The 23,433-nt window shown below is 48.1% G+C and overlaps 2 protein-coding genes across 2 annotated transcripts; one reads left to right on the top strand and one right to left on the bottom strand.

The window, feature by feature from the left end:
* The first annotated feature begins 10,844 nt into the window (after nucleotides 1-10,844).
* Nucleotides 10,845-16,525, top strand: TMEM97 (transmembrane protein 97). Its single transcript, XM_035027741.1, has 3 exons — nucleotides 10,845-11,064; nucleotides 14,180-14,324; nucleotides 15,156-16,525. Exons 1-3 carry the CDS (start codon nucleotides 10,936-10,938, stop codon nucleotides 15,413-15,415), a joined length of 534 nt encoding a protein of 177 aa, XP_034883632.1. The 5' UTR covers nucleotides 10,845-10,935; the 3' UTR covers nucleotides 15,416-16,525.
* IFT20 (intraflagellar transport 20) lies at nucleotides 16,080-23,314 on the bottom strand. The gene is given in 7 exon segments (XM_035027742.1): nucleotides 16,080-17,043; nucleotides 17,493-17,596; nucleotides 18,324-18,409; nucleotides 19,503-19,631; nucleotides 19,793-19,820; nucleotides 19,823-20,035; nucleotides 23,146-23,314. Coding segments are annotated over 6 exon segments (480 nt in total). The 5' UTR covers nucleotides 19,874-20,035; nucleotides 23,146-23,314; the 3' UTR covers nucleotides 16,080-16,961.
* Between the last annotated feature and the right edge of the window lie 119 nt (nucleotides 23,315-23,433).

Below are 23,433 nucleotides of genomic sequence, written 5' to 3'. Positions count from 1 at the left end.
AAAATAAGCCAGACACAAAAGAAAAAACACTGTATAATTCTACTTATATGAGGTACCTAGAATAGTCAAACTCATAGAAGGTAGTATAGTGGGTACCAGGGTGAGGGAGGAGAGAGGGAGTGAGTGGGGAATGGAGAGTTAATGTTTCATAGGTATGGAACCTCAGTTTGAGATGATGAAAAAGTTCTGGAGATGGATAATGGTGCTCGCTGAACAACAATGTGAAAGTACTTAACGCCATTGAACTGTACAGTTAAAATGTTTAAAATGGTAAATTTTGTATATGTTTTACAATATACACTATACATATATATATATATGCCATATATATAAAGCTGTGCTGTCCCAGAAATAGAAAGATGTTTAATCATTAATTTTTCTCTTTTCTAAGTAATAAAATCATTTTAAGGATATAAAATAAATTAATTGTAAATTTAAGGGTTCACTTCTGGACTCTCAATTCTATTCTACAGATCTACATATCTGTCTTTACACCAATTACTACAGTGCCTTGATTTTTGTACCTTTACAGGTAGTTTTGAAATCAGGAAGTGTGTGTCCTCCAACTGTGTTCATTTTCAAGAGTATTTTGGCTCTTCTGAGTCCCTTGCATTTCCATATGAATTTTAGGACCAGCTTGTTAATTTCTGCAGAGGCCAGCTGAGATTTTTATAAGATTGCACTGAATCTGCAGATCAGTTTGGGGAATATGCCATGTTAACCATATTAAATCTTCCAACCCATGAACATAGGATGTCTATCCATTTATTTAGCTTTTCTTTCAGTTCTTTCAAGGTTTTGTAACTTGACGTTTTCAAGTCTTACGCTTCCTTTGTTAAATTTATTTCTGATGGAAATTTTTTTTTTTTTAAGATTTTATTTATTTATTTGACAGAAAGAGACAGCTAGAGCAGGAACACAGGCAGGGGGAGTGGGAGAAGGAGAAGCAGGCTTCCCGCAGAGCAGGGAGCCCGATGCGGGGCTTGATCGCAGGACCCTGGGATCATGACCTGAGACGAAGGCAGACACTTAACGGCTGAGCCACCCAGACACCCCTCTGACAGAAATTTCTTAATTTTTGATGAAATTTTCTTAATTTCATCTTCAGATTATTTATTACTAATCTATAAAGATACAATTGATTTCCATATATTGATACTTATCCCAGAACCTGGCTGAACTCATTGATTAGTTCTAATAATTTTTTTATGTATTCCCCTTAGGATTTTATAATTAAGTTTAACGTTCTCTGGGAAAACACTGCAATCCCCAAAATTTTATATAAAGCTATTGTTTTTTTTTTCTTGAGGGTAAAACAGAATAATGAAAAGTTTCCAGTTATGTTTAAAAAAAAAAATGATGGGGTGCCTGGGTGACTCAGTCGTTAAGCGTCTGCCTTCGGCTCAGGTCATGATCCCGGGGTTCTGGGATCGAGCCCCACATCGGGCTCCCTGCTCCGCGGGAAACCTGCTTCTCCTTCTCCCACTCCCCCTGCTTGTGTTCCCTCTCTCGCTGTGTCTCTGTCAAATAAATAAATAAAATCTTTAAAAAAAAAAAAAAGAAATGATGATGCCATTTAATAAGGAAACTTTTTTTTTTTTTTTTTTTTTAAAGTAGGCTCCACACCCAGCATGGAGCCCAGCACGGGGCTTGAATTCACGACCCTGAGATCAAGACCTGAGCTGAGATCAAGAGTCATACACCGAACACTGAGCCACCCACATACCCCAAGGAAATCTTTTGTTTGTTTGTTTAAGATTTTATTTATTTATTTGAGAGACACAGAGAGAGCACAAGCGAGGTGAGGAACAGAGGGAGAAGCAGACTCCCTGCCGAGCAGGGAGCCCGATGTGGGGCTCCATCCCAGCACCCTGGGATCATGACCTGAGCTGAAGGCAGACACTTAACCAACTGAGCCACCCAGGTGCCCCTGTTTTTTGTTTTATTTTTTTCATTTTGGGGAGCAGTCAGGCATCACTATCTCTGTCTTGCCAAGAACTTTTTATTTTCAAGATGTCAAACCTATTAAAAAGTAGAAAGAAACAGTACCATTGACCCTTGAACAACATAGGTTTGAGTTGTGTAGGTCCATTTATATGTAGATTACAGTACAATATTATTAACATATTTTCTCTTAGGATTTTCTTAACACTTTCTTTTCTCTAGTTTACTTTATTGTAAGAATATAGTATATAATACATATATAAAATATGTGTTAATCGACTATGTTATCAGTAAGGCTTTCAGTCAACAGCAGCTTATTAAGTTTTGGGGAGTCAAAAGTTATACAGATTTTCAACTGCCTGGTGGGGGTGGTCAGCACCCCTAACTCCAGATTGTTCAAGGGTCAACTGTATAATGAAAACCAAATACCCTTCACCTAGATTCACCAGTATGAAACATTTGCCACATTTGCTTTATTAGTCTATACACAAATATGTCTTTATTTATGTATATAAATATATGTACTTTTTAAAATTTTTGCTGAAACACTATGAAACTTCACCCCTCATGTATCCCCCCAAAGCAAGGACATTATCCTAAATAACTGTAGTTCTATCAGACCTAAGAAATTTAACAATTGGTATTTTACCCAATATCCAGGACATAGCCAATTTCTTTAATTCCCCTCAAAATTTTATTTATAGCTGGGTTCCCACCACCACCACCACCAATTCAGGATCTAGCCCAGGATCATGTCTTGCATTTGGTTGTCATGTCTCTTTAGGATCCTCTAATAGGAGAGGCTTTCTGCCTTTTCTTTTTCATGGCATTTGGCATTTATGAAAGTGCAAAACCAACTGTCTTGCAGAATGTCCTACAGAGATTTGGATTTTTCTGATTGTTTCCTTATGATTAGATTCAGGTTACAGAATCCTGGAAAGACTATTATTACAGAGGTGATGCAGTATACTTCCCATTCCATCAAATCAGGAGGCACAACGTTTGTCCCATTTTGGGTGATACTAAGTTTGACCATTTGATCAGGTTGTGGTTGCCAGATCTCTCCATTGTAAAAGTACCCTTTCCCAACTGAAAGCTTTTCTTTTCTTTTTTTTTTTTTTTAAGATTTTATTTATTTATTTGCGAGAGAGAATGAGAGACAGAGAGCACGAGAGGGAGGAGGGTCAGAGGGAGAAGCAGACTCCCTGCCGAGCAGGGAGCCCAATGCGGGACTCGATCCCAGGACTCCAGGATCATGACCTGAGCCGAAGGCAGTCGCTTAACCGACTGAGCCACCCAGGCGCCCCGCAACTGAAAGCTTTTCCCCTAAGGTCAGGAACATGGCAGGGATGTCCACCATCACCACTGCTATTCAACATAGTACTAGAAGTCCTAGCCTCAGCAATCAGAAAACAAAAAGAAATAAAAGGCATCCAAATCGGCAAAGAAGAAGTCAAACTCTCACTCTTTGCAGATGATATGATACTTTATGTGGAATACCCAAAAGACTCCACCCCAAAACTGCTAGAACTCATACAGGAATTCAGTAAAGTGGCAGGATATAAAATCAATGCACAGAAATCAGTGGCATTCCTATACACCAACAACAAGACAGAAGAAAGAGAAATTGAGGAGTCGATCCCATTTACAATTGCACCCGAAACCATAAGATACCTAGGAATAAATCTAACCAAAGAGGCAAAGAATCTGTACTCAGAAAACTATAAAATACTCATGAAAGAAATTGAGGAAGACACAAAGAAATGGAAAAACGTTCCATGCTCATGGATTGGAAGAACAAATATTGTGAAGATGTCAATGCTACCTAGAGCAATCTACACATTTAATGCAATCCCTATCAAAATACCATCAAATTTTTTCAAAGAAATAGAACAAATAATCCTAAAATTTGTATGGAACCAGAAAAGACCCCGCATAGCCAGAGGAATGTTGAAAAAGAAAAGCAAAGCTGGCGGCATCACAATTCTGGACTTCCAGCTCTATTACAAAGCTGTCATCATCAAGACAGCATGGTACTGGCACAAAAACAGACACATAGATCAATGGAACAGAACAGAGAGCCCAGAAATGGACCCTCAACTCTATGGTCAACTCATCTTCGATAAAGCAGGAAAGAATGTCCAATGGAAAAAAGACAGTCTCTTCAACAAATGGTGTTGGGAAAATTGGACAGCCACATTCAGAAGAATGAAACCAGACCATTTCCTTATACCATACACAAAAACAGACTCAAATGGATAAAAAACCTCAATGTGAGACAGGAATCCATCAAAATCCTTGAGAAGAACACAGGCAACAACCTCTTTGACCTCAACCGCAGCAACTTCTTCCTAGAAACACTGCCAAAGGCAAGGGAAGCAAGGGCAAAAATGAACTACTGGGACTTCATCAAGATAAAAAGCTTTTGCACAGCAAAAGAAACAGTCAACAAAACCAAAGGACAACTGACAGAATGGGAGAAGATATTTGCAACTGACATATCAGATAAAGGGCTAGTATCCAAAATCTATAAAGAACTTATCAAACTCAACACCCAAAGCACAAATAATCTAATCAAGAAATGGGCAGAAGACATGAACAGACATTTCTGCAAAGAAGACATCCAAATGGCCAACAGACACATGAAAAAGTGCTCAACATCACTCAGCATCAGGGAAATCCAAATCAAAACCTCAATGAGATACCATCTCACACCAGTCAAAATGGCTAAAATTAACAAGTCAGGAAATGACAGATGTTGGCGAGGATGTGGAGAAAGGGGAACCCTCCTACACTGTTGGTGGGAATGCAAGCTGGTGCAGCCACTCTGGAAAACAGTAGGGAGGTTCCTCAAAAAGTTGAAAATAGAGCTACCCTACAACCCAGCAATTGCACAATGGGGTATTTACCCCAAAGATACAAATGTAGTGATCCAAAAGGGCACATGCACCCCAATGTTTATAGCAGCAATGTCCACAATAGCCAAACTATGGAAAGAGCCTAGGTGTCCATCGACAGATGAATGGATAAAGATGTGGTATATTTATACAATGGAATATTATGCAGCCATCAAAAAAATGAAATCTTGCATTTACAACGACGTGGATGGAACTAGAGGGTATTACGCTGAGCAAAATAAGTCAATCAGAGAGCACAAGTATCATATAATCTCAATGATATGAGGAATTTGAGAAACAAGACAGAGGTCATAGGGGAAGGGAGGGAAAAATGAAACAAGATGAAACCAGAGAGGGAGACAAACCATAAGAGACTCTTAATCTCAGGAAACAAACTGAGGGTTGCTGGAGTGCTGGAGGGTGGGAGGGATAGGGTGGCTGGGTGATGGACACTGCGGAGGGTATGTGCTATGGTGAGCGCTGTGAATTGTGTAAGACTGATGAATCACAGACCTGTACTCCTGAAACAAATAATACACTATATGTTAATTAAAAAGAGAGTTTTTTTTAAAAAAGTACCCTTTCCCTTTGTAATTAATAAGTAATCTATGGAAAGGTACTTTGATTTTTTTTTTTAAGATTTTATTTATTTTTTGACAGAGAGAGAGAGACAGCCAGAGAGGGAACACAAGCAGGGGGAGTGGGAGAGGGAGAAGCAGGCTTCCTGCAGAGCAGGGAGCCCCATGCGGGACTCGATCCCAGAACCCTGGGATCATGACCTAAGCCGAAGGCAGACGCTTAACGACTGAGCCACCCAGGCGCCCCTGGAAAGGTACTTTGAGACCACATTCCTCAACAAACTCATCCAGTGCCATCAATCAATGATCTTTCCATGAATGTTCTGAAACTGCCCCTAAAGGAAGCTGTGGCAAACACTGTTCATGGACCACTGAAATCTCTTTCCCTGGCACAAGATCAGACTACATTCCCAAGCCCCTGGTGGCAACATGTGGGCACATCTAAATTCTCTCCACTGGAATGTCATTGGAAGGGATGTGTACCACTTCCAGGCCTAGGCCTTAGTATGATGGATATACTCCCTCCATGCTTTCTTTCTACTTACTAACTAGAACCTATGGCCACCTGGCCTTGACCATGGAGATAACAATACCTTAGAGCAGGAATCAGTCAACTACAACCACCATGGGTCAAATCAGGCCCAGTGCCTGTTTTTGTAAATAAAGTTTTATTGGAACATGGCCACATTTGCTCATATACATATTTTCTGTAGTTGCTTTCACATAATAAATGGCATGGCCGACAAAGCCTAAAATATTTATGGTCTGGCCATTTACAGTACATTTTACATTACAGTAAAAGTTTGCCAGCCCCTGCTGTAGTATATAGTGGGCACTTGATAAGCGAGCAATGTTAACCCTCCCATTACATGGGCCCCTTGACTTCCCCCACCAGATGTATTTGAAACCCATTTAATCTTGAAAAAAAAGCCTGACCCTAATACCTCGCGCTCTTTCCTTTTTTAACTGTTAAGCTTCTGGAAACACACTCTAGTTATACAAATTCCAGGATCTCATCGCTTCTCCGCCTTTTGGCTAAGATCAAGTGTACAAATTCCAGGATCTTGCTTCCAGCCCTCTCCCACACATCAATCAGTCCACCTTGCGCATTAGGGCCAGACGCATCTTCCTGCAACGTGATTGTCATCCCAATCTGCCTTGCTCAAGATCTCCCACTGTCTACTGCCCTGACATCAAACCTAACGGACTCTTAGCTTTCCAGACCCAGTAATCTGACCCTTCCTCCCCAAATCAAACTTAGCTCCACTCCTACCTGACAACCAGAGCTGGGACAAGCGTGAGGTGAGGGAGATATTCCCCAAGGCACAAAACTTAGGTGGTACCAAAAACTCAGTAATCAGGATAGATAATATCTTAATGCAGTATTTTTTTTTAAAAATCAAAATTAAGGGGCGCCTGGGTGGCTCAGTCGGTTAAGCATCTGCCTTCGGCTCAGGTCATGATCGCAGGGTCCTAGGATCGAGTCCCGCATCTGGCTCTGTGCTCAGCGGGGAGTCTGCTTCTCCCTCTGCCTCTGTGTTCGCTTTTGCTCTCTCTCAAATAAATCCTTTAAAATATAAAAATAAAAATTAATGCAAAAGATCCATGAACAACAAAATATCCAAATTTTAAACAAAGTCTTCGAGAACTAACTTGCACCCACTCTGCCCCTCCATCTACGTTCCCGGGGTCTTGGACATGAAAAGGAGGTAATCACTCAAAACTCCACAAAACCCACAGATCTCAAGAGAGATCATTCTGAATCTTCCCCTCCCACAGCCCCCTTGCTATGCCTCCAGCACCACCAGAATCGTAGCTTTTGTTAATGAATGTATCAGGTTTGGGCTTTGAGGTGTGAAGCCATCTGCAGATCCTAGAGCCACAGTGGCTTCCTAGGTCTTAGCATTTTCCATTAGCAGGTGGCAGTGTCCACGAGCCAGGAGGCTTTCGTACACAGTTCAGTCAACAATGACTCCGGCTTTGTGTTAGTGAAATGGCAGATATGGAACCCACAGTCCAGCAGGAAAGGTGTGTGGAGACACAGAGTCAGATCAGTGTGGCTCAGAGTGAGAGGAACAGACGTGTCCCAGAGAACGCCACCAAGGCTCAGAGACGGCAGCAGCACCACCAAACAGAGACCAGCTGGGGAGGGGGCCTTTGGGCCTTCAGATACGCAGGGAAGGGGGGGTGGGAGCTGCGAGAAGTGTGGGTGCGTTTTAAGGAGAGAGAAAAGTGAAACGAAAGCAGAGGAAAGAACTCTACAGTTGCTGCCAAACAGGAACTCCTCTGAGTGCTCCTCTGAGCACCTCTCAGCTGGGGTTCCACTTCCAGCACTACTGGGCTAACGGCGTCCATCTCATCACAGTACAAATCATTTTCAAAAGGTGCTAAACATTGCCTCATCTCACTCAGAAAGACAGGGAAACTGCTTGGAGAACACCCCCCCCTTTTACAAGTCAGTCTTTCACTTCACCCTTGCTTTGGGTGGGGGGCTCTGTGGATTGATGAGCCGTCCTCCCTCCTCCCTCCTCCCTAGGGCCATTTGCCTTCTACCACTTATCTGACCTCAAGTGAAGAGCTGCAGCTCCCCCACTAAAGGAATTTCAAACATAAGGCAGCAGCTGCACGCTTTTTTCTTTTTGGATAGAAAACCCTTGCAGGGAAAGTGCTTGGCCTTGCAAGTCTCTGTCTACAGACAACCAGCTTGGCCGGGTGCGAGGTTTGCCGAGGATCAGTCACGTTAGCAGCCGTACACTTACACATTCCCTGGGCAAACGCCAGCTTCGGGGCCCCACACGCCCTCCCCCGCCCCCCAGCAAGCAGTTCTAATCAGCACGCGGTGCAGCGGAAAGCCACTGCTGGGGCCTGGGCCCAGCACCCTGCTGCCAGGCCCCTCCGGAGTGGGTGTGGGAGAGAGTGTGTGTGTGTGTGTGTGTGTGTAGGGGGGCTCCACCTGCCCCTCCAGAGTGGGGTGTGCGTGGAGGGGGTGGGGGGGGCTCCACCTGCCCCCGACAGGCCCTGGGCCGCCAGAACTCTGTGCTCTGACCGCGTTCAGCCATGAGTGCCCTTCATCCCTTGCACACCACACCGGAAGGAAGCTTCACCTCCCTCCCCTGCTATGCTCTCCCGCCAGGGGCTCTGTCCCGCCGTCCTCCCTAGTGAACAGCCCCCTCCTCTCCAGAGCCCAAAGTCCTCCACACCCTCAGCCTTCACCTGCTGCAGGAACGGACACCTGGCTCCCTGCCCTCCCAGGGAGGTCTCGGCTTCCCCACGGCCCTCTCCAGTGGAGGCCGTTCATTTGTTCACACACCTGACCTGAGGGTTAGGAGGTGGGGTCACCGGCCTCCCTGTTCCCCAAGGCCACAAGCTCACCATTTCCCCTCCACTCTCTGAGGTTTAAGCCACGCCCCAGCCCGTGCCCACCTTCTCCTGGTTACTCCTCTTGGCAACAGGCTCACAGCCTTCTCTCCACCCAACTGCCACCACCATCATCCTATGTGGTTTTCACCGTCCATCCATCACACGCCCTGGCTCTCTGTCCCTTGACCCCATCTCCAAACACCTTCCCCCTCCTCTCCATTTCAGCCACACCTTCCCCTGCACAGAATCTCTTCCGACACCAGAAATTCTGACCCTGTGACATTGTGTCCCCTTGTCCTAATCTCCCCGCCTTCCGGCCCATTCATCCAGTGACGCCCACCATGCCGACCCTGCCTCCTTGGCCTCACACCCATTCCCTTTCCCAAGCTCTCCCAGGCTGCCAGCCCCTCTGGTCCCACGCGGCCTCCTCCCTATCCAGCTTGAAGTGCATGCTCCCTCTTTGCAATCGCTCTCTCATCCAACGCCTCAAAATCACCAGTCTTTCTGAACCCCAACCCTGCATAAGTCAACAGCCTTTTTTGCTGAGCAGACCCCGCCATGGAGAAAAGCACACAGCCTAGGAGATCGGGCCTCCAGATCCATGGCCACCCACCTCAGCTGGGCCCTCTACACTGCCACCAGTTTCTCTGGCCCAGTCCCAAGGGGCCGGCCCCGGGGAGCACAGAGCTCCTCTGACCTAACCTTAATCCTTCCATTCTCTCCAGCCCTTGGGGGCCTTGAGCCACATTTCCTGCTCCCTTCCTCCTAGAGGGACAACCTCTCCCCCGACCCAGAAACTTAAAAAAGCATCTAAACAAGAAAGTGTTCTAGTCTCTCCCCTCTGAGAAACGAATAAGTAAGCCCTGTATGGGGCACATCTCCCTCAAGCTACTCCCCTGGCTCTCTCCTCTCCTCCTAACCAGAGGTCTACACTCCCTGCCCCGCTGTCATCTGGCCCTGCCTCCACCACACCACAGGTGCTCTCACAGGGCCACCACGGGGGCCATTCAGGGTTGCTCCGACAGGACTGAGCCCCCCCCCACACACACACACATACACACCCATGCTTCTGTGACATCACACTCCTGTTGTGCACCTGTGTCTCAGCCCCCTCCTCACACCACCCCTGAGGCTGGAGCTCCTCTAAGACCTCTTACTGGCCCTCTGCTCTCAACACTTCAACTCCCATCACACGCTATTGCCACACAAACCTACATCTCTAGACAGGTTCATCCAACTGCCTCCTAGACTTCTCCACTCATATGCTGCAGAGACCGCTGATTGTCAACGCAGCCAGAAACAGATTACTTTCTCTTCAACTCACTTCTCCTGTGTCCCACTGCTCAGTGAATGGCTGGGCCCAGCAGAGAGTTAAAGATCAGTATTTGCAGAATGAATAAATCCTCCCTCTTTCTTCACAGCCAATCACCAAGACCTGTCCATCGTCTTACTATATCCCTGTGCTTCTTGCTTAATTGAGGCTGGCTGCCTCCTAGGCAACGTTCGGAAGCCCCGGGACGCCTCAATGCCTGCGGGACAGGGATCTTGCCGCTGTGCCCACGGCCCGTGAATGCCGAGCCACCGAGCGGATCACAACGCACTGTGCGGCCGGCCCTGGTCTGCGGCACCTCCGCTGCACTGCGAGCTCACCTCCAGAAGCGCCCGTGGCCCGGCCCACAGGAGCCGCTCAGTCAGCGCTTTAGGTTTGCGGTGAACGAACGGAGTACCGAGCGAAAGGGACCAGAGAGCGCCACGGAGTCGGCGGCTAGAAGCCCGGCGGGCGCCAGGCCCCCGCACGCCCGCTCAGTCCGCAGGCTGCGCGCCAACCAGCCGTCCCACGCGGCGGGCGAGGAGCCCGCCCCTGTCCCACGCGGCGCCCCCGGCGGCCAATAGAAATGGTCTGCGGGGCGCCGCCTCGACACGCTATACACGGACGAGCCAATGGGTGCGCTCTGCGGCGAGCGCCGTTCCCGCCGCAGCTTCGCAGCCAGCCAATGGGAGTGGCCGGCGTAGCCCTCTAGGGGGCGGAGGGGCGGAGGGGGCGGAGCGGGCGGCCGGGGCGCGGAGCCCTGGGACGCTGTACGGCCACGGGCCCTCTTCCCACGTCGGCGGTCCCGGCGAGCGCGGCCTCGGCTCCCGCCCGGCGTAACCAACGGATGATGGGGGCTCTGGGCGCCCGGCGCGGCCTGGAGTGGCTATTGGGCCTCTACTTCCTCTCCCACGTCCCCATCACTCTGCTCCTGGACCTGCAGGTGGTGCTGCCGCGCGAATTCTACCCGGTCGAGGTGAGGGCGACGGTTGGTCCTGGCCGCCGGTCGTCGAGTTTGGGGCTCCTGCGCGCCCTGCGGTTGTTGTACCCTGGCGTCCCCAAGACCTCCCCTCCTCCGCCCGAGCCCCCCCCCCCCCCCCCCCCCGCTTCTGGTTCTGCCCCCCCCCTCCCTCCCGCCGTCCTTAGGTCCTGCCGGTGCCCCGGCCCCTCCTTACCGGTCAACTCGACGTTTTGCTTGGGGTTTTCTTTGCCCCAGACCCTCATGGGGCAGACACTTTGGTCCTTTTGAAGACAGTTCTTCCCTGGGTGTGTGTAAGGCCCCCACCCGCCACCTCTGGTCAGTGGTCAGTATTGGAGGGAGTTCAGAGATTGATGGTTTTGTTGCTTCTTTATGGGGAAATAATAATAAAATCCTTGAGTTATTCTCAGATTCTCTTTGAAAAAATGCCGAATCTTAACATCTGTTGTGTTGTTCTTCCCTAAATAGAAGGAATTTTCCCCTAGAACTAAAAAGTTTGCGGAGCTCCCATAATGGTTGGGCTAAAAATTGCCAATTAAATATATTCCTTGGTTTGAACCGATCAACACTCGGAAAAACTTACTGTGAGACCGTAAGGATTTAGTTTGACTTAGAACGTGGAGAGGATGGGGAAGCATTTTGTAGTATCATTTGCAGCTGGGTTGCCTTGCTTCTGCTAAAATAAGGAAAGATGGGGAGCACCTGGGTGGCTCAGTCGGTTAAGCTTCTGCCTTCAGCTCGGCCCATGATCCCAGAGTCCTGGAGGTCGAGCCCCTTGGCAGGAAGCGGCTCCTCCTGCTTGTGCTCTCTCTCTGTCAAATCAATAAAATCTTAAAAAAAAAAATAAGGAAAGATAATCAGTCTGTGCTCGCATTCTTTTTTTAAGAGAGAGCGAGCATGATTGGGGAGGGGCAAAGGCAGTGAGAGAGAATCTTAAGCAGGCTCCACTCCCAGCCAGGAGCCCGACAGGAGGCTTGATCTGATGACCCAGAGATCATGACCCGAGCAGAAATCAAGATTTGGACGTTTAGCCAACTGAGCCACCCAGGCGCCCCTGTGCCCTCATTCTAAGGTAGGGACGTACAGGTTTATTCAGTAGCAGCTCCTCGTTTAGAAATCCCTGTGCAAAGGTCAGGTGAATAGTTTAGTGGATAACAGTGATAGGTTGAGTCAAATATGAGTCAGGTATAAACCTTTTTTTGGGTCTTACCTAGTAAGAATAATTCTTACTAACCACCAGTTGCATGGTGAGATTTTAACGGGATTAAACTTGAATTCCTCTGAGTATGTGTTAATTACATTCACTTAAGTAATGGTAACATTTACTGTGTGCTTGCCATTGTTCTAAAGACCAAGTATGTTAAGTCATTTTATCTCACCAATAGTGAGGTAAGTACTACAATTGGGAAACAAGTTGAGTGAGATTAAGCGCTTTGCCCAGAGCCAGGGATTGTGCCCCCCACGTCCCATGCTCTTCCCTCGCCAGGGACCTGTGATTTGCCTTCCATCTGCCCTTAGTCCAGGCCTTGTTTTGGCATCACGTGGCTATTATGGGACTGTGGGCAGGTGCTTGGATCCTAATTGATTACTTCAAGAGCTGGCTGATTAGATTATTTTGAGTTTTGCTAATCTCATCCTGCAGCCCTCAGAAATGACCCGTGCTGTGTAGAACTGTCTGGATTTATGAAATAGGTGGATCTGAGAGGTTGGAATACAGATTGAATAGAAAATGAAATTCAAACAAACCAGAATGCCTTGTAAATTCTACGGCAAATCTTCAAAGCAGGTCATTCCCTCCGGTATTTTTTTTTTTTTTTTAAGAAAGTCTGGAAAGCAAAAAAGGACCTTAAACATTTGGTCCCAAGTTGCTTGTTTTACAGATGAGGAAACAGAGCCCAGGAGAGGTGCAGGGACTTAACCTTTATGAGTATTTTCTACCCCATTACCACCCTGAAAAGTGCCTAGAAGGAAGCTAAGGGTATTGCCGTGGATTTCGATTTCGAATCAAGTACAAATTTGATATCACTTGGTCAATAAACTGGTTATCGAGCCAGAGCCTTCCTGCAATTAAGATCATGCTAACAGAATGTTTGTTTCTGGATATTTGCTTAAAGCTTACTTTCAGCAGTGAGGCCTCAATTTCACAATAGTGAGCCTTAATCTTTTGATTAAAAATTAACAGGAAAAATGTCTTTGGATTTTCCATTGCAGGCAAAATTCTCACACTGGAAGTTGCCTTTATTTATCATAATATCAAGACACCTATTTGGCTTTGGAGACAGGTGTGTCAAGACAGGATGTAATGCAACAGACCCTCCGTAGTCCATGTGGTGTGGGGAGCCCTGCGCTTCGGGTTCTTACAAAGGGCACAAAATGGGCAACCTCAAACCTTCCTGCTTCCTTCCTCTGCCCCGGCAGCCACGTGTTCACAGATCGGCGTCTTTTGATTTAACAGCGTAATTAGGAGGGTGGGCCCCAAGCTGGAACCGGGACTGCTAACCCTCAGGCCGCGACATAGCCTAGAAGCTCTGTAGTTTGTGGTTTGGGCAGTTTGTTCTACAAATAGCCTACTGGTCTCCTGCAAGAAAACTCTGCAGAACTAGAGTAGTTAAGAGTGATGAGGAGCTTGAGGTGTAGGCATTAAATTGCATCTTTATAGAAGTTAAATGTGTCTCCCTTCCATCCCCCCCCCCACACCCCGCCCCCAAAAGACAAACGCGGCTCATCTCTGTATTTGAGGCGGTCTGGCCCTCGGAGCCCGGTGTGCGGCTGCTCTTGTTCCAGCCAAATGGTAGCACGCTCTTCACGGCTGTCCTTTACCAGGAAGGAGGTTGCTGGCAGATTTGTTGCCTTTGTCTGTTCATTCCTCGAACTGAGAGCGTACCAAGTGCTAGATACCGTTGCTCTTGACAGTGGGCAACACAACGGGCTGTGTGTTGTCACGGAGCCAGGAACAGATGCTGGGTAGCCCAGAGGGCCTGGAGGAGCTGCGAGAAGCCTCTGGGAGGAGCGAGGGAGCTTTTCTGAAGCGACCACCTGGGCTGCCATGGGACGGAGCTGCTGGCCTGTCCTGCCAGGCGGCTGCATGCGTCATGACCTTTCTCTTCCTCAGTTGACAAACCTGCTGGAGTGGTATACTAAGGAGTTCAAAGACCCTCTGCTACAGGCCCCCCCAACATGGTTTAAGTCCTTCCTGTTTTGCGAGCTTGTGTTCCAGCTGCCTTTCTTTCCCATAGCGACGTACGCCTTCTTAAGAGGTAGGTAACTGGTGGGGTAACAACCACCTTTGCTCTGAAATTAGGTCCCAGAAATCTTTTGGGAAAGTGTCTCAGAGAAGGGGAGCGGTCCCTGTAGTTTGTGCGAGGGTGACCTGGGGTGGGGTGGGAATGGCAGGAGGGAGCTGGTAAAGGGACGTTAATGTGGCTCAGGCCTGTGCCTGTGCTTAGCTGGAAATCTCCCTACACCGGAGGCTGCTTACAGATTGAACTTGTTCCTTTTTCTTGTTTTTACCCCTGCAGAATTTTCCTTTTATCATTGGCTTTTATTTTTCTGATTTGGGTAGCACCAGACTGGCTTTTGAGCAGTAGCATCCAGCTCACCCCGGAAGGGCTTCACTTCTCATTTATTCTTACAGTGTTCCCCTGCGACTAATGCTTTTATAAAGACGGGGGCCACACTAATGTACATGGTTAACTAAGCTCATACAGCCTCTTTCCCACTGCAGCCCCCAACTCCATGTCTTGGCAGAAGCTATTGATCTTCTCACCTATATAGAATTACTAACAGATGCTGGTGGCGGGCCCCTCCCCCCTGCCTTGTGTAAACTGCAGTGGCCACTTTATGGCCCTAGAGTTTTTCTCCATTAAATCCCGCCCCCCAGCCTTGGTTCTCTGGCCAGCGGTGTGCTAGAGCCCCAGCTCCGCGTGTTAGGTAGTGTTAGAGCACCTCCAGTTCTCCATTCGTTTGCAGTGGGGGGTAGACGGAGTCAGCTGAAGGGAGCGGGCATGGAGAAGATTGTGGGCACCCCTAGGGTCACGAACAGGCCAAACACTTACCTCTCTCTCTCTCTCTCTTCCCCGCCCCTTCAGGAGGCCGCAGGTGGATCCGCACCCCTGCAATCATCTACTCAGTTCACACCATGACAGCTCTAATCCCAATTCTCTCCACGTTTCTATTTGATGATTTCTCCAAAGCCAGTGGTTTCAAAGGACAAGGACCTAAGACCTTCCACGAACGACTTACCCTCTTATCGGTCTATGCCCCCTACTTTCTCATCCCTCTTATGCTTCTGCTTTTCATGTTGCGGAGCCCCTACTACAAGTATGAGGAGAAAAGAAAGAAAAAGTGAGAGAGATAACGACGGGCCGGGGCGGGGGCGGGGGCGGCGGGGAGCTGCCCATAGGGCAGTTTTCCGGGTGGGCCCAGGAGGAGCAGAACTGCTCAGAACCCATGGCTTCGGTAGCATTTGAAACACACCAGCGACGCAGAAAGAGCAAGACCCTGGCAGGAGCCACATCAGAGCCCCCTTCTGGGGACACTGGCGCAAACAGACCAGTCACCTGAGCATGGACGGGAGGGTGGGGCTGGGGTAGAGGCAGGTGGTGCCAGATGCCTCGCCTTGTGCCAAGTTCCACTGTGAGCAGGACCAGACCAGATCCTGGATAAACTTCCAAGAAACGTGGCCCGCTTGGCACATTCGGGAATCACCTGACCCATAGTGCCCATGGGATTAAACCCTCGACTCCCGATTCTCCGCAGCATATCCTTTACCAGCAAAATGAAAGGTGGGATTTTTCAGGTCATTTTTAAGTTTGAAATTATGCCTCTTTAATACTCATTAAAAACTGTATCATGGGGTTTTTTTTTTTTACCACCACCCTTGGTTGGGGAAAGGTTCTGCAGGAGGCCTGAACTTGGTTTTACTCAAGGGTCAGCTCTGGCCTGACTTTCAGAAATGGATTAAGCTGGAAGGTGTTTTGTTTCTGTCTTAAACAGGTCATCCCAGAAAAGACTTTTTTTTTTTTTTAATCATCTCCTGATTCATTCTTTCCATACCTTAGTCTTCTGTTTTTACAGACCACCTGACATAAGTCCCTTCCCTCTGAGGTCTGGTGTCTCAAACCTGATCTGGAAGTGTGCTTCCTGTTGGATAACTTCACCCTTCCTGAGAGTTTCATCATCCATCCTGGCTTGTTCTCAAAGTGGAAGGGCAGCTGGGCATCACATGTCCATTGTGTAAATGCAGGGTCTCTTCACTGGGTTCCTTAGCTTTCTCTAAATTTGTACACGAGGTCAACTCAAACACACACACACACATACCTGTGAACACATGGAAAATGATAACTGGTCCTGTTTGGTTCCCTCTTTTGGTCTGTTTTGCTCACAAGCCATATTGGTCTGATTGTTGGGACTATCATCTGACTCATGTGTCTGGTCCAAATAAAGGTCCTACTGACCACTGCCTGGTTTATTTTGTGGATGAGGGAGGGGCTCAAGAGTCCAGGGTTCTCCCAAGATGTTAAATGTACACTTCAAGGGCACCAGGAAAAGAGGTAGATCAAGCCATTTGAAAACAATAATTTATTGCTCTTCCTTTCCAAAGCTTGGAATTTACAAAAAAAAAAAAAAAAAACAATCATTTACAGACTGCTCAGTTCAGGCTAAGAATGCCAAGAGGTGAGATCCTGGACCACCATGGCCACAGGTGTTCAGCAGCTGCGCATGGACATCTGCAGCAAGCTCCCCAGATCTGTTTCCCGCCTTTGGAGATGCTGCGTTCGTTACACACTGTCCCTCAGGACATACATGGGCCATTAGTCAAGTCACAGGAACAGTACAGAGGTTTTTTTGGGTCTTATTTTTTTGCCCTCCTGCTATAAAGTGAAATTTTCAGTTCATTTCTGAAAAATAAATTGGTCAATAAATTCATTTTGTTCTGCTTCTACTTTACACAAAGCTTCATATTCAACCCGATACCTGAAAAACAAAATTGTTAGAAGCCCTAAGAATGGATGAAATAAACCATGGATTTAATTCTTCTAGAGAAGAATATAAATGATTTAAATAATGCCAAGAAATGATGTGAGTTCACAATGAAGAAGTGAGGGTAAGAAAGAACAAAGAGGCAAAGCCCAGCCTAGGGCCACCCATGAGTAGTCTCCAGCCCCGAGAGGTGTTTTCCTTTAGGAGAACCAGCCAAGCCTGGATGCTTGCTACCTGAGCTTTCAAGCTCTCAATATTAGAGGTGGTATTATATTAAGAAATTTTCTTTCTCATCAAATGTAATTTTATTTTTTTAAATCTTCAAATCAGGGTAAGTGAGACACTATTCCTGGGAGAACAATGATGAGGAAGAAGGATAAGAGGTGACCGTTCAAGAAGGAAGAATGGAATTGCAGTTAAGAACTTGCTTTACATCTTCTTACCTTTCAAGCTGCATTTTCTTTTCTGCTATTAGGGCTTGGAGTTGCTGCTGTTGGGCTTCTCTCTGTTTTGCTATAGATTTGAGCAAGTTCCGAGCACCAATGGCCTAGAAAAATAGTATCACCAAAGAAGGTCATGGCTTCATTAAAACCATCTTCAGCTTTAAGTCCTCAGCCAAGGAAGGGCCACATGGGGGCTGTCTCAGTGCCCAGCTGGCAAGAGAGTCGAGCCCCCGAGAGCCTCAGGAATAAGGGGGAGGAATAACTGCATGATCCCAAGTGCCTAATGAGACCTGGACTAGAGTTCAGGGGCAGGTCTACGAGTACCCCAAGTCTAGCACACAGGTGGTCAGTGGCCCATTTAGTGTGCCATTTAGCCTTGGGTCCTTTGCCAAGTCATCGACACCCTGCATGCCTGCATTGCTTCACTTATAAAATGAGCATAAAACCACCTATCTCGGTGATGTGAAGATTAAAAGCAAGAATGACAAAGTGTACTAGCATATGAGTTCAACCGGAGGTTAACTGCACTTGTTACTAAAATCCTGTTTTGTTTTGTTTTTTAAGATTTTATTTTTTGGCAGCGAGAGAGGGAACACAAGCAGGGGGAGTGGGAGAGGGAGAAGCAGGCTTCCCGCGGAGCAGGGAGCCCGATGTGGGGCTCGATCCCAGGACCCTGAGATCATGGCCTGAGCCGAAAGCAGACGCTTAATGACTGAGCCACCCAGGTGCCCCAAAATCCTGTTCTAAATAAAATCCCACACCTCCCTCCCCAAGAAAAAGAGCGACTGAACCATGTCCCAGGACAAGATTTAGAAGACCTGCTGATCTTACCTTCATCTTCTCATTTTCTGCTTCTTTTGCAAGTTGGTCAACAAGCTCAATTAAACCACCAACTATTTTCTGAAACTGGCCAATTTCTTTTAGGGAAAGAACAGAAAATAAAAGGTTTTATTTTCTCGGCATCACCACTCCCTCTGTGTTCCCTTGTGGCAAGAGGGCAGGGCTAACTGCCCCTTCTAATTTGTGTCAAAACAATTTGGTGCCCGCTGACCTAAAGTCTTCCACCCTTGGTTTAAACCGAGAGAAGGGTGGCCAGGTGCCCAGAGCTGGACTGGGGCATACTTGGACCTTGAGTCCCAAATGAGCCAGCCAGTGACTATTAACCTTAGGTATGAGGCTCCTGATGGGCCCATCCTCTGCGCAGGCTCTGTCCTGCTTTCCCAGGAGTAACAGGAAGCACAAAGGCCATGTTCATGAAAGAACTGACTCAGAACTTGAACAGAGCCTCTTGACTAGCCCCAGATAAGGAACTGGATTTCAGTTAATGGTGGTTAGGGGGGCAGTAGTTTGCCAACTGTGACCAGAACTAATAAAGAGCTCAAAGCATTTAAGTACCTAATCTCCCATTTGCTATTTTCAATGTCCTTGGGTGTGGTGGGACCTCATTCTACTGAGGAGTGAACTAGCACCCAGGGAGGAAGGACAACAGGCGGTGGGTGAGAAGACTGGCAATGGAGCCCATGCCGCCCTTCACCAGTCAAGCTTTCTACAGACTATGGAGTGCACAGAAGGCTCAGAAATCCCTGCTTTAGCTAGAGCTGCCCTGTATTCACTGCCACTGGGCTTGCTTGCCAGCTGGGACAGGAGGTGTCCTGGATATCTAGCTAAAAAATGACCTCATTGAGTCTGTTGAACTTCCAAGAAATCAAATCACGAGTACATAACTCTTTCCCACCCTCAAGCCATAGTTCTGCCCCATGAAGTTCAAGGTTTCTGAGAGCAAAAAAATCAAAGATGGGATATCCTCTCTCCACTTCACCATTTGTCTTGATTGGTGCTCTGTGTCTGACTACACGTGAGCATTAGAGAGCAGGGAGACAAGGTGGTTGGTATGCGGGAATTCACAAAGCCCAGACAACATCCAGAGAGCCACTAGCCCTGTTCTGGCCAGGATGACAGCTGCGGGTGGGGGTGGAGGCAGGGCACCACGTCTCCCCAAATGACACTCACTGTCCACAAAATCCTTGCACTCTTCCTTGAGCTCTATGGTCTGCTGGGTAACCTCAGGGTCCAACACGCGCAGCTTGTTCAGCTCATCAAAATGCAGGCCTGCTTCACCCAGGATGTCCTTGGCCATAGCTGTGAAGAAAGCAGCCTCAGTCCCCGATCACTTCCCAGCCACCCAAGGAAATGCCCGCTTCCAGGCCAGCCCCACTCCTGCCCCCAGACACCAGCGCCAAAACCACAGACGTTCTTCCAAAAGCTCCCCTTCCCTCTGCCTCCACCTCTCTGAGCCTCACCTGTTTCCCTTCCGGTTTCCCTAGAGAAGAGCAGCTCTGCTCTGAAGGGGTGCTAGTGGCAGCCAGGAGGAAGTGTGTCATAGGAGCAAGGGTCAGGAAAGAATAAAGTCCAGTTGCTTGTCACGGGCATCGTTCATTCAACACACATTTCTTGAGTGCCTACTACATGCCAACACTGCTAGATGCTGGGGGTACAAAGATGAGTGCGACATGGTGCCCGCCCTGGAGGAGCACATAGTTTAGCTGGAGGAAGACAGACACGGAAACTGAGAAAGTATACGGTGTTAAGTGCTTTTACAGAAATATCACTCAAGTGTTGCAGGAGAACAGAGCAGTTAACAGGGTGAGGGAGTAACATTTGAACTAAATTGTGAGAAGCCATAAGCACATTTATCCCCAATTATGTACCCAAAAGGACATGAAAAAGCTTTTCCAGTACAGTCCTAGCATAACACCAAAAGCAAGTAAAAGAGGAAATCTGCATGACTTAAAAATGAGAGTTAAAAAATAAGCCAGGAATAAGGACATTACCCACAATGTATGTCACAGGCATGTTGGCCTGAACTAGGGCCAAAGTTGACTGTCTCTATCTAGCAGAAAACACAAAAAGGAATGAAGCATCAGCAAGAACATACCAAGTGAGGAGGCTAGGGAAAGGCTTCCCAAGCGGAGAAAACAGCACGGACAAGAGTGTGAAGTCACTGAACCGGCCAGAAGACCTAGAAGATGAAAGGACTGAGGAAAGAGCTGCAAAGGTCGGCTGGAGCCAGATCAGGAAGACCCTGTGTGCCCAACTAAGGAGTTTGGGTTTCTTTCTGTAGGCAAGAGAACCAGCAGAGAGATCTTTTCCCTTCCCAGGCCACCCTGCATTCCTGGTCCAAAGGATGCCTCAATTCTGGGAAGGAAACACTGAAAACTCACGCTCGTTCTGGCAAACACACGAACACACAAAAAGCACACACAATGCTACTTAGGGCTAGCCACTGGCTGCCATACCAATTCCCAAACCCCAAGCGTTCCAAAGGCTACCACCCGCTGGCCCTGCGCCAGCCCTTTCCTCTGCTCCCACCTCCCCCAGCTGTTTCCCTTCCGGCTTCCTTAGAAAAGTTCTGTCCCCCCCCCCCAAAAAAAAGAAAAGAAAAGTTCTGTCCCAAATGGGGTGATTATGGGAGTAACTTCCCAGAGCAGGTATACCATAGGAGGAGCAATGGTTAAAAAAGAATTAAGTTCCCCAGCTGCCAGAACTGATTTTCAAGACAGCCAAAAATCCAGATTTAGAGATGAAATCTGATTTTTATTTTTATTTTTTAAAGATTTTATTTATTTATTTGAGAGAGAGAATGAGATAGAGAGAGCATGAGACGGGGGAGGGTCAGGGGGAGAAGCAGACTCCCCGCTGAGCAGGGAGCCCGATGTGGGACTCGATCCAGGGACTCCAGGATCATGACCTGAGCCAAAGGTAGTAGCTTAACCAACTGAGCCACCCAGGTGCCCAAAATCTGATTTTTAAAGGGAAGTATTGAACTCAAAAGTTTAAAGGAAAAATCACATCTAACACTGTGGGCCAACTAATGCATGTCTATAGGCTGTCTGTGTAGGACTGAGCCGTTGGCCTACTGGAATCCACTGAAGGAACTAAGCTAGCATCTTCCTTTTGAAACATTTTAATCACCCTGAGCTTCCTTTTAATCGAGCTTTTTTAAAAGATCTGTCTTCCTGCTGTTCTGTTACATTTACACATAGAGTCCGAGCATTTAACACCTACCAGTAGCTGGTCTGATTAGTTAGACCAGCTACTTTAGGAAGCTTCCAGTAACCTGAGGGAGCAAATATCTGCTTCCACTTCCACTCCCTTCCCTGAGAGGATGCATTTATTCAGAAACATTTCTGATCTCTGGACGGACAGTATGAGGAAAAGCACATGGTGTATATGAAGCTGCAGCAAGAGGACATAATTCATATGGGGGGTGTCTCAAAAAAAGCTCCTTTTTAAAAATTATTTTTAAAGGTTTTATTTATGTATTTGAGAGAGAGAGAGAGAGAGAGAACAAGCAGGGAGAGAGGGAGAGGGAGAAGCAGGCTCCCCGCTGAGCAGGGAGCCCAATGTGGGGCTCAATCCCAGGACCCTGGGATCATGATCTGAGCCGAAGGCAGATGCTTAACCGAGTGAGCCACCCAGGTGCCCCTCAACAAAAGCTTCTGAAAACATGACACTCAAGCTGAGACCTAAAGAATATCCAAAAGTTTGCCAAGTGAAGCAGGGAGGAGGCATTCCAGGCAGAAAGAAAAGCATGTGTGAAGATCCTGAAGCTAAAAGAAATGTAATGCATTCCAAGAACTGAAAGGCTAGTGTGGTTAAAACCCAGTGAACTAGGGGGAGTGTGGAACAGGGTAAGTCTAGATGGGAAGGCCAGAGCTGGTTCAGGGAGCGCTCTGAAAGCCGCCGTCATGAGCTTGGATTTTATCATAAGGGTAGTGGGCGGCCAGCAGATTCTCAGCGGAGAAGCACAGCCTTATCTGCCTTTTAGAACGATCACTCTGACCCAGGATGGAGAATGAACTGGAGGGAACGAGACAGTGGGGCTACACCTACCTTGTTCATCACTGTAATCCTAGCATCTAGCAGGGTGCCTGCACACACTGAGCGCCTGCACTCAGTGAATGTTTGTGGAACGAATGACTGGAAACAGAGAGGCTATCACAGTGACCAAGGCTTGGAGCTGAAGAAAAGTGTTCCAATTTGCGATGTTACGTAAGTTGATGGCATTTGGTAAAGCACTGACTGAATGTAGGAGTTTGGGGATGAGGGAAGGAAAGAGGCAGGCAAGATTCCCATGTACCCGGCCTGAGCGCCAACTGTATGTTTGGAGGGCAGAGTTGAATGAGATGGATTGGACCGGAGAAGGAGGGCAGGGAGAGGGTTCAGATTCCCTCCCAACTCCCACCACACGTGCGTGTCTGAGCATCTGAGGAGCACCGGGCACAAGAACAGCACTGAGCTCCCTGAAGAGGACGGCGGCGACACTCTGTGTCCACCCCCTGGCTCTCCCAGATCCACTCCCGGCCCCGCGAGCAGGCGCCATCCGCGGGATGAGGGGAAGGGGCACCGCGCACATAGTTAGGAAGACCCGGGTGGTGGAGCTGGCTGTCCACACTACGTAAACGCCTTGAACTTTTATGAGCCGCAGTTTCCTCACAAGACAGTTGCGAGCATCACCGCGTAAAGCTCCAGGCCAAAGCTGGGTGTCACACGGCTCGCAAAGAATCGCGCGGAATCCCCACGTTTCTTTCGGCCTGCTGGGTTCACTCGCCCCGGGTCCGCCCGCGTCCCCCGACCCGGAGTCGCTGCCTACCTGCCAACCCCGTAGCGGCGGCGCGCTGCCGCCCGGGCTGATTCCGGCAGGCCGCTTCTCTCCCGGGTCAGCGGCAGTCGGTGCCTCGCCCGCCGGCCTCAGCCGCTGCCACGGCTACAGGACCTGTTTACCCGTAACGTCATTACCTGACTGCGGAAGTACTTACTCCGCCCAACCCGCAGAGCCTGCTGGGAAACAGGCCTGAGAGGAGGGACGGCTGCCTACAAGACCCAGGGGCCTTTGCGCCGGAAAGGCTGCCGGAAGTAGCTAAGCACTCACGGTGGAATT

The sequence above is a fragment of the Mirounga leonina genome, unplaced genomic scaffold, assembly GCF_011800145.1.
Source record: "Mirounga leonina isolate KUSES-001 unplaced genomic scaffold, KU_Mleo_1.0 Mir_200, whole genome shotgun sequence".
Lineage (NCBI taxonomy): Eukaryota > Metazoa > Chordata > Mammalia > Carnivora > Phocidae > Mirounga > Mirounga leonina.
The sequence above is the reverse complement of the archived record's forward strand: the minus strand, read 5'-3'. Positions and strand labels throughout refer to the sequence as shown.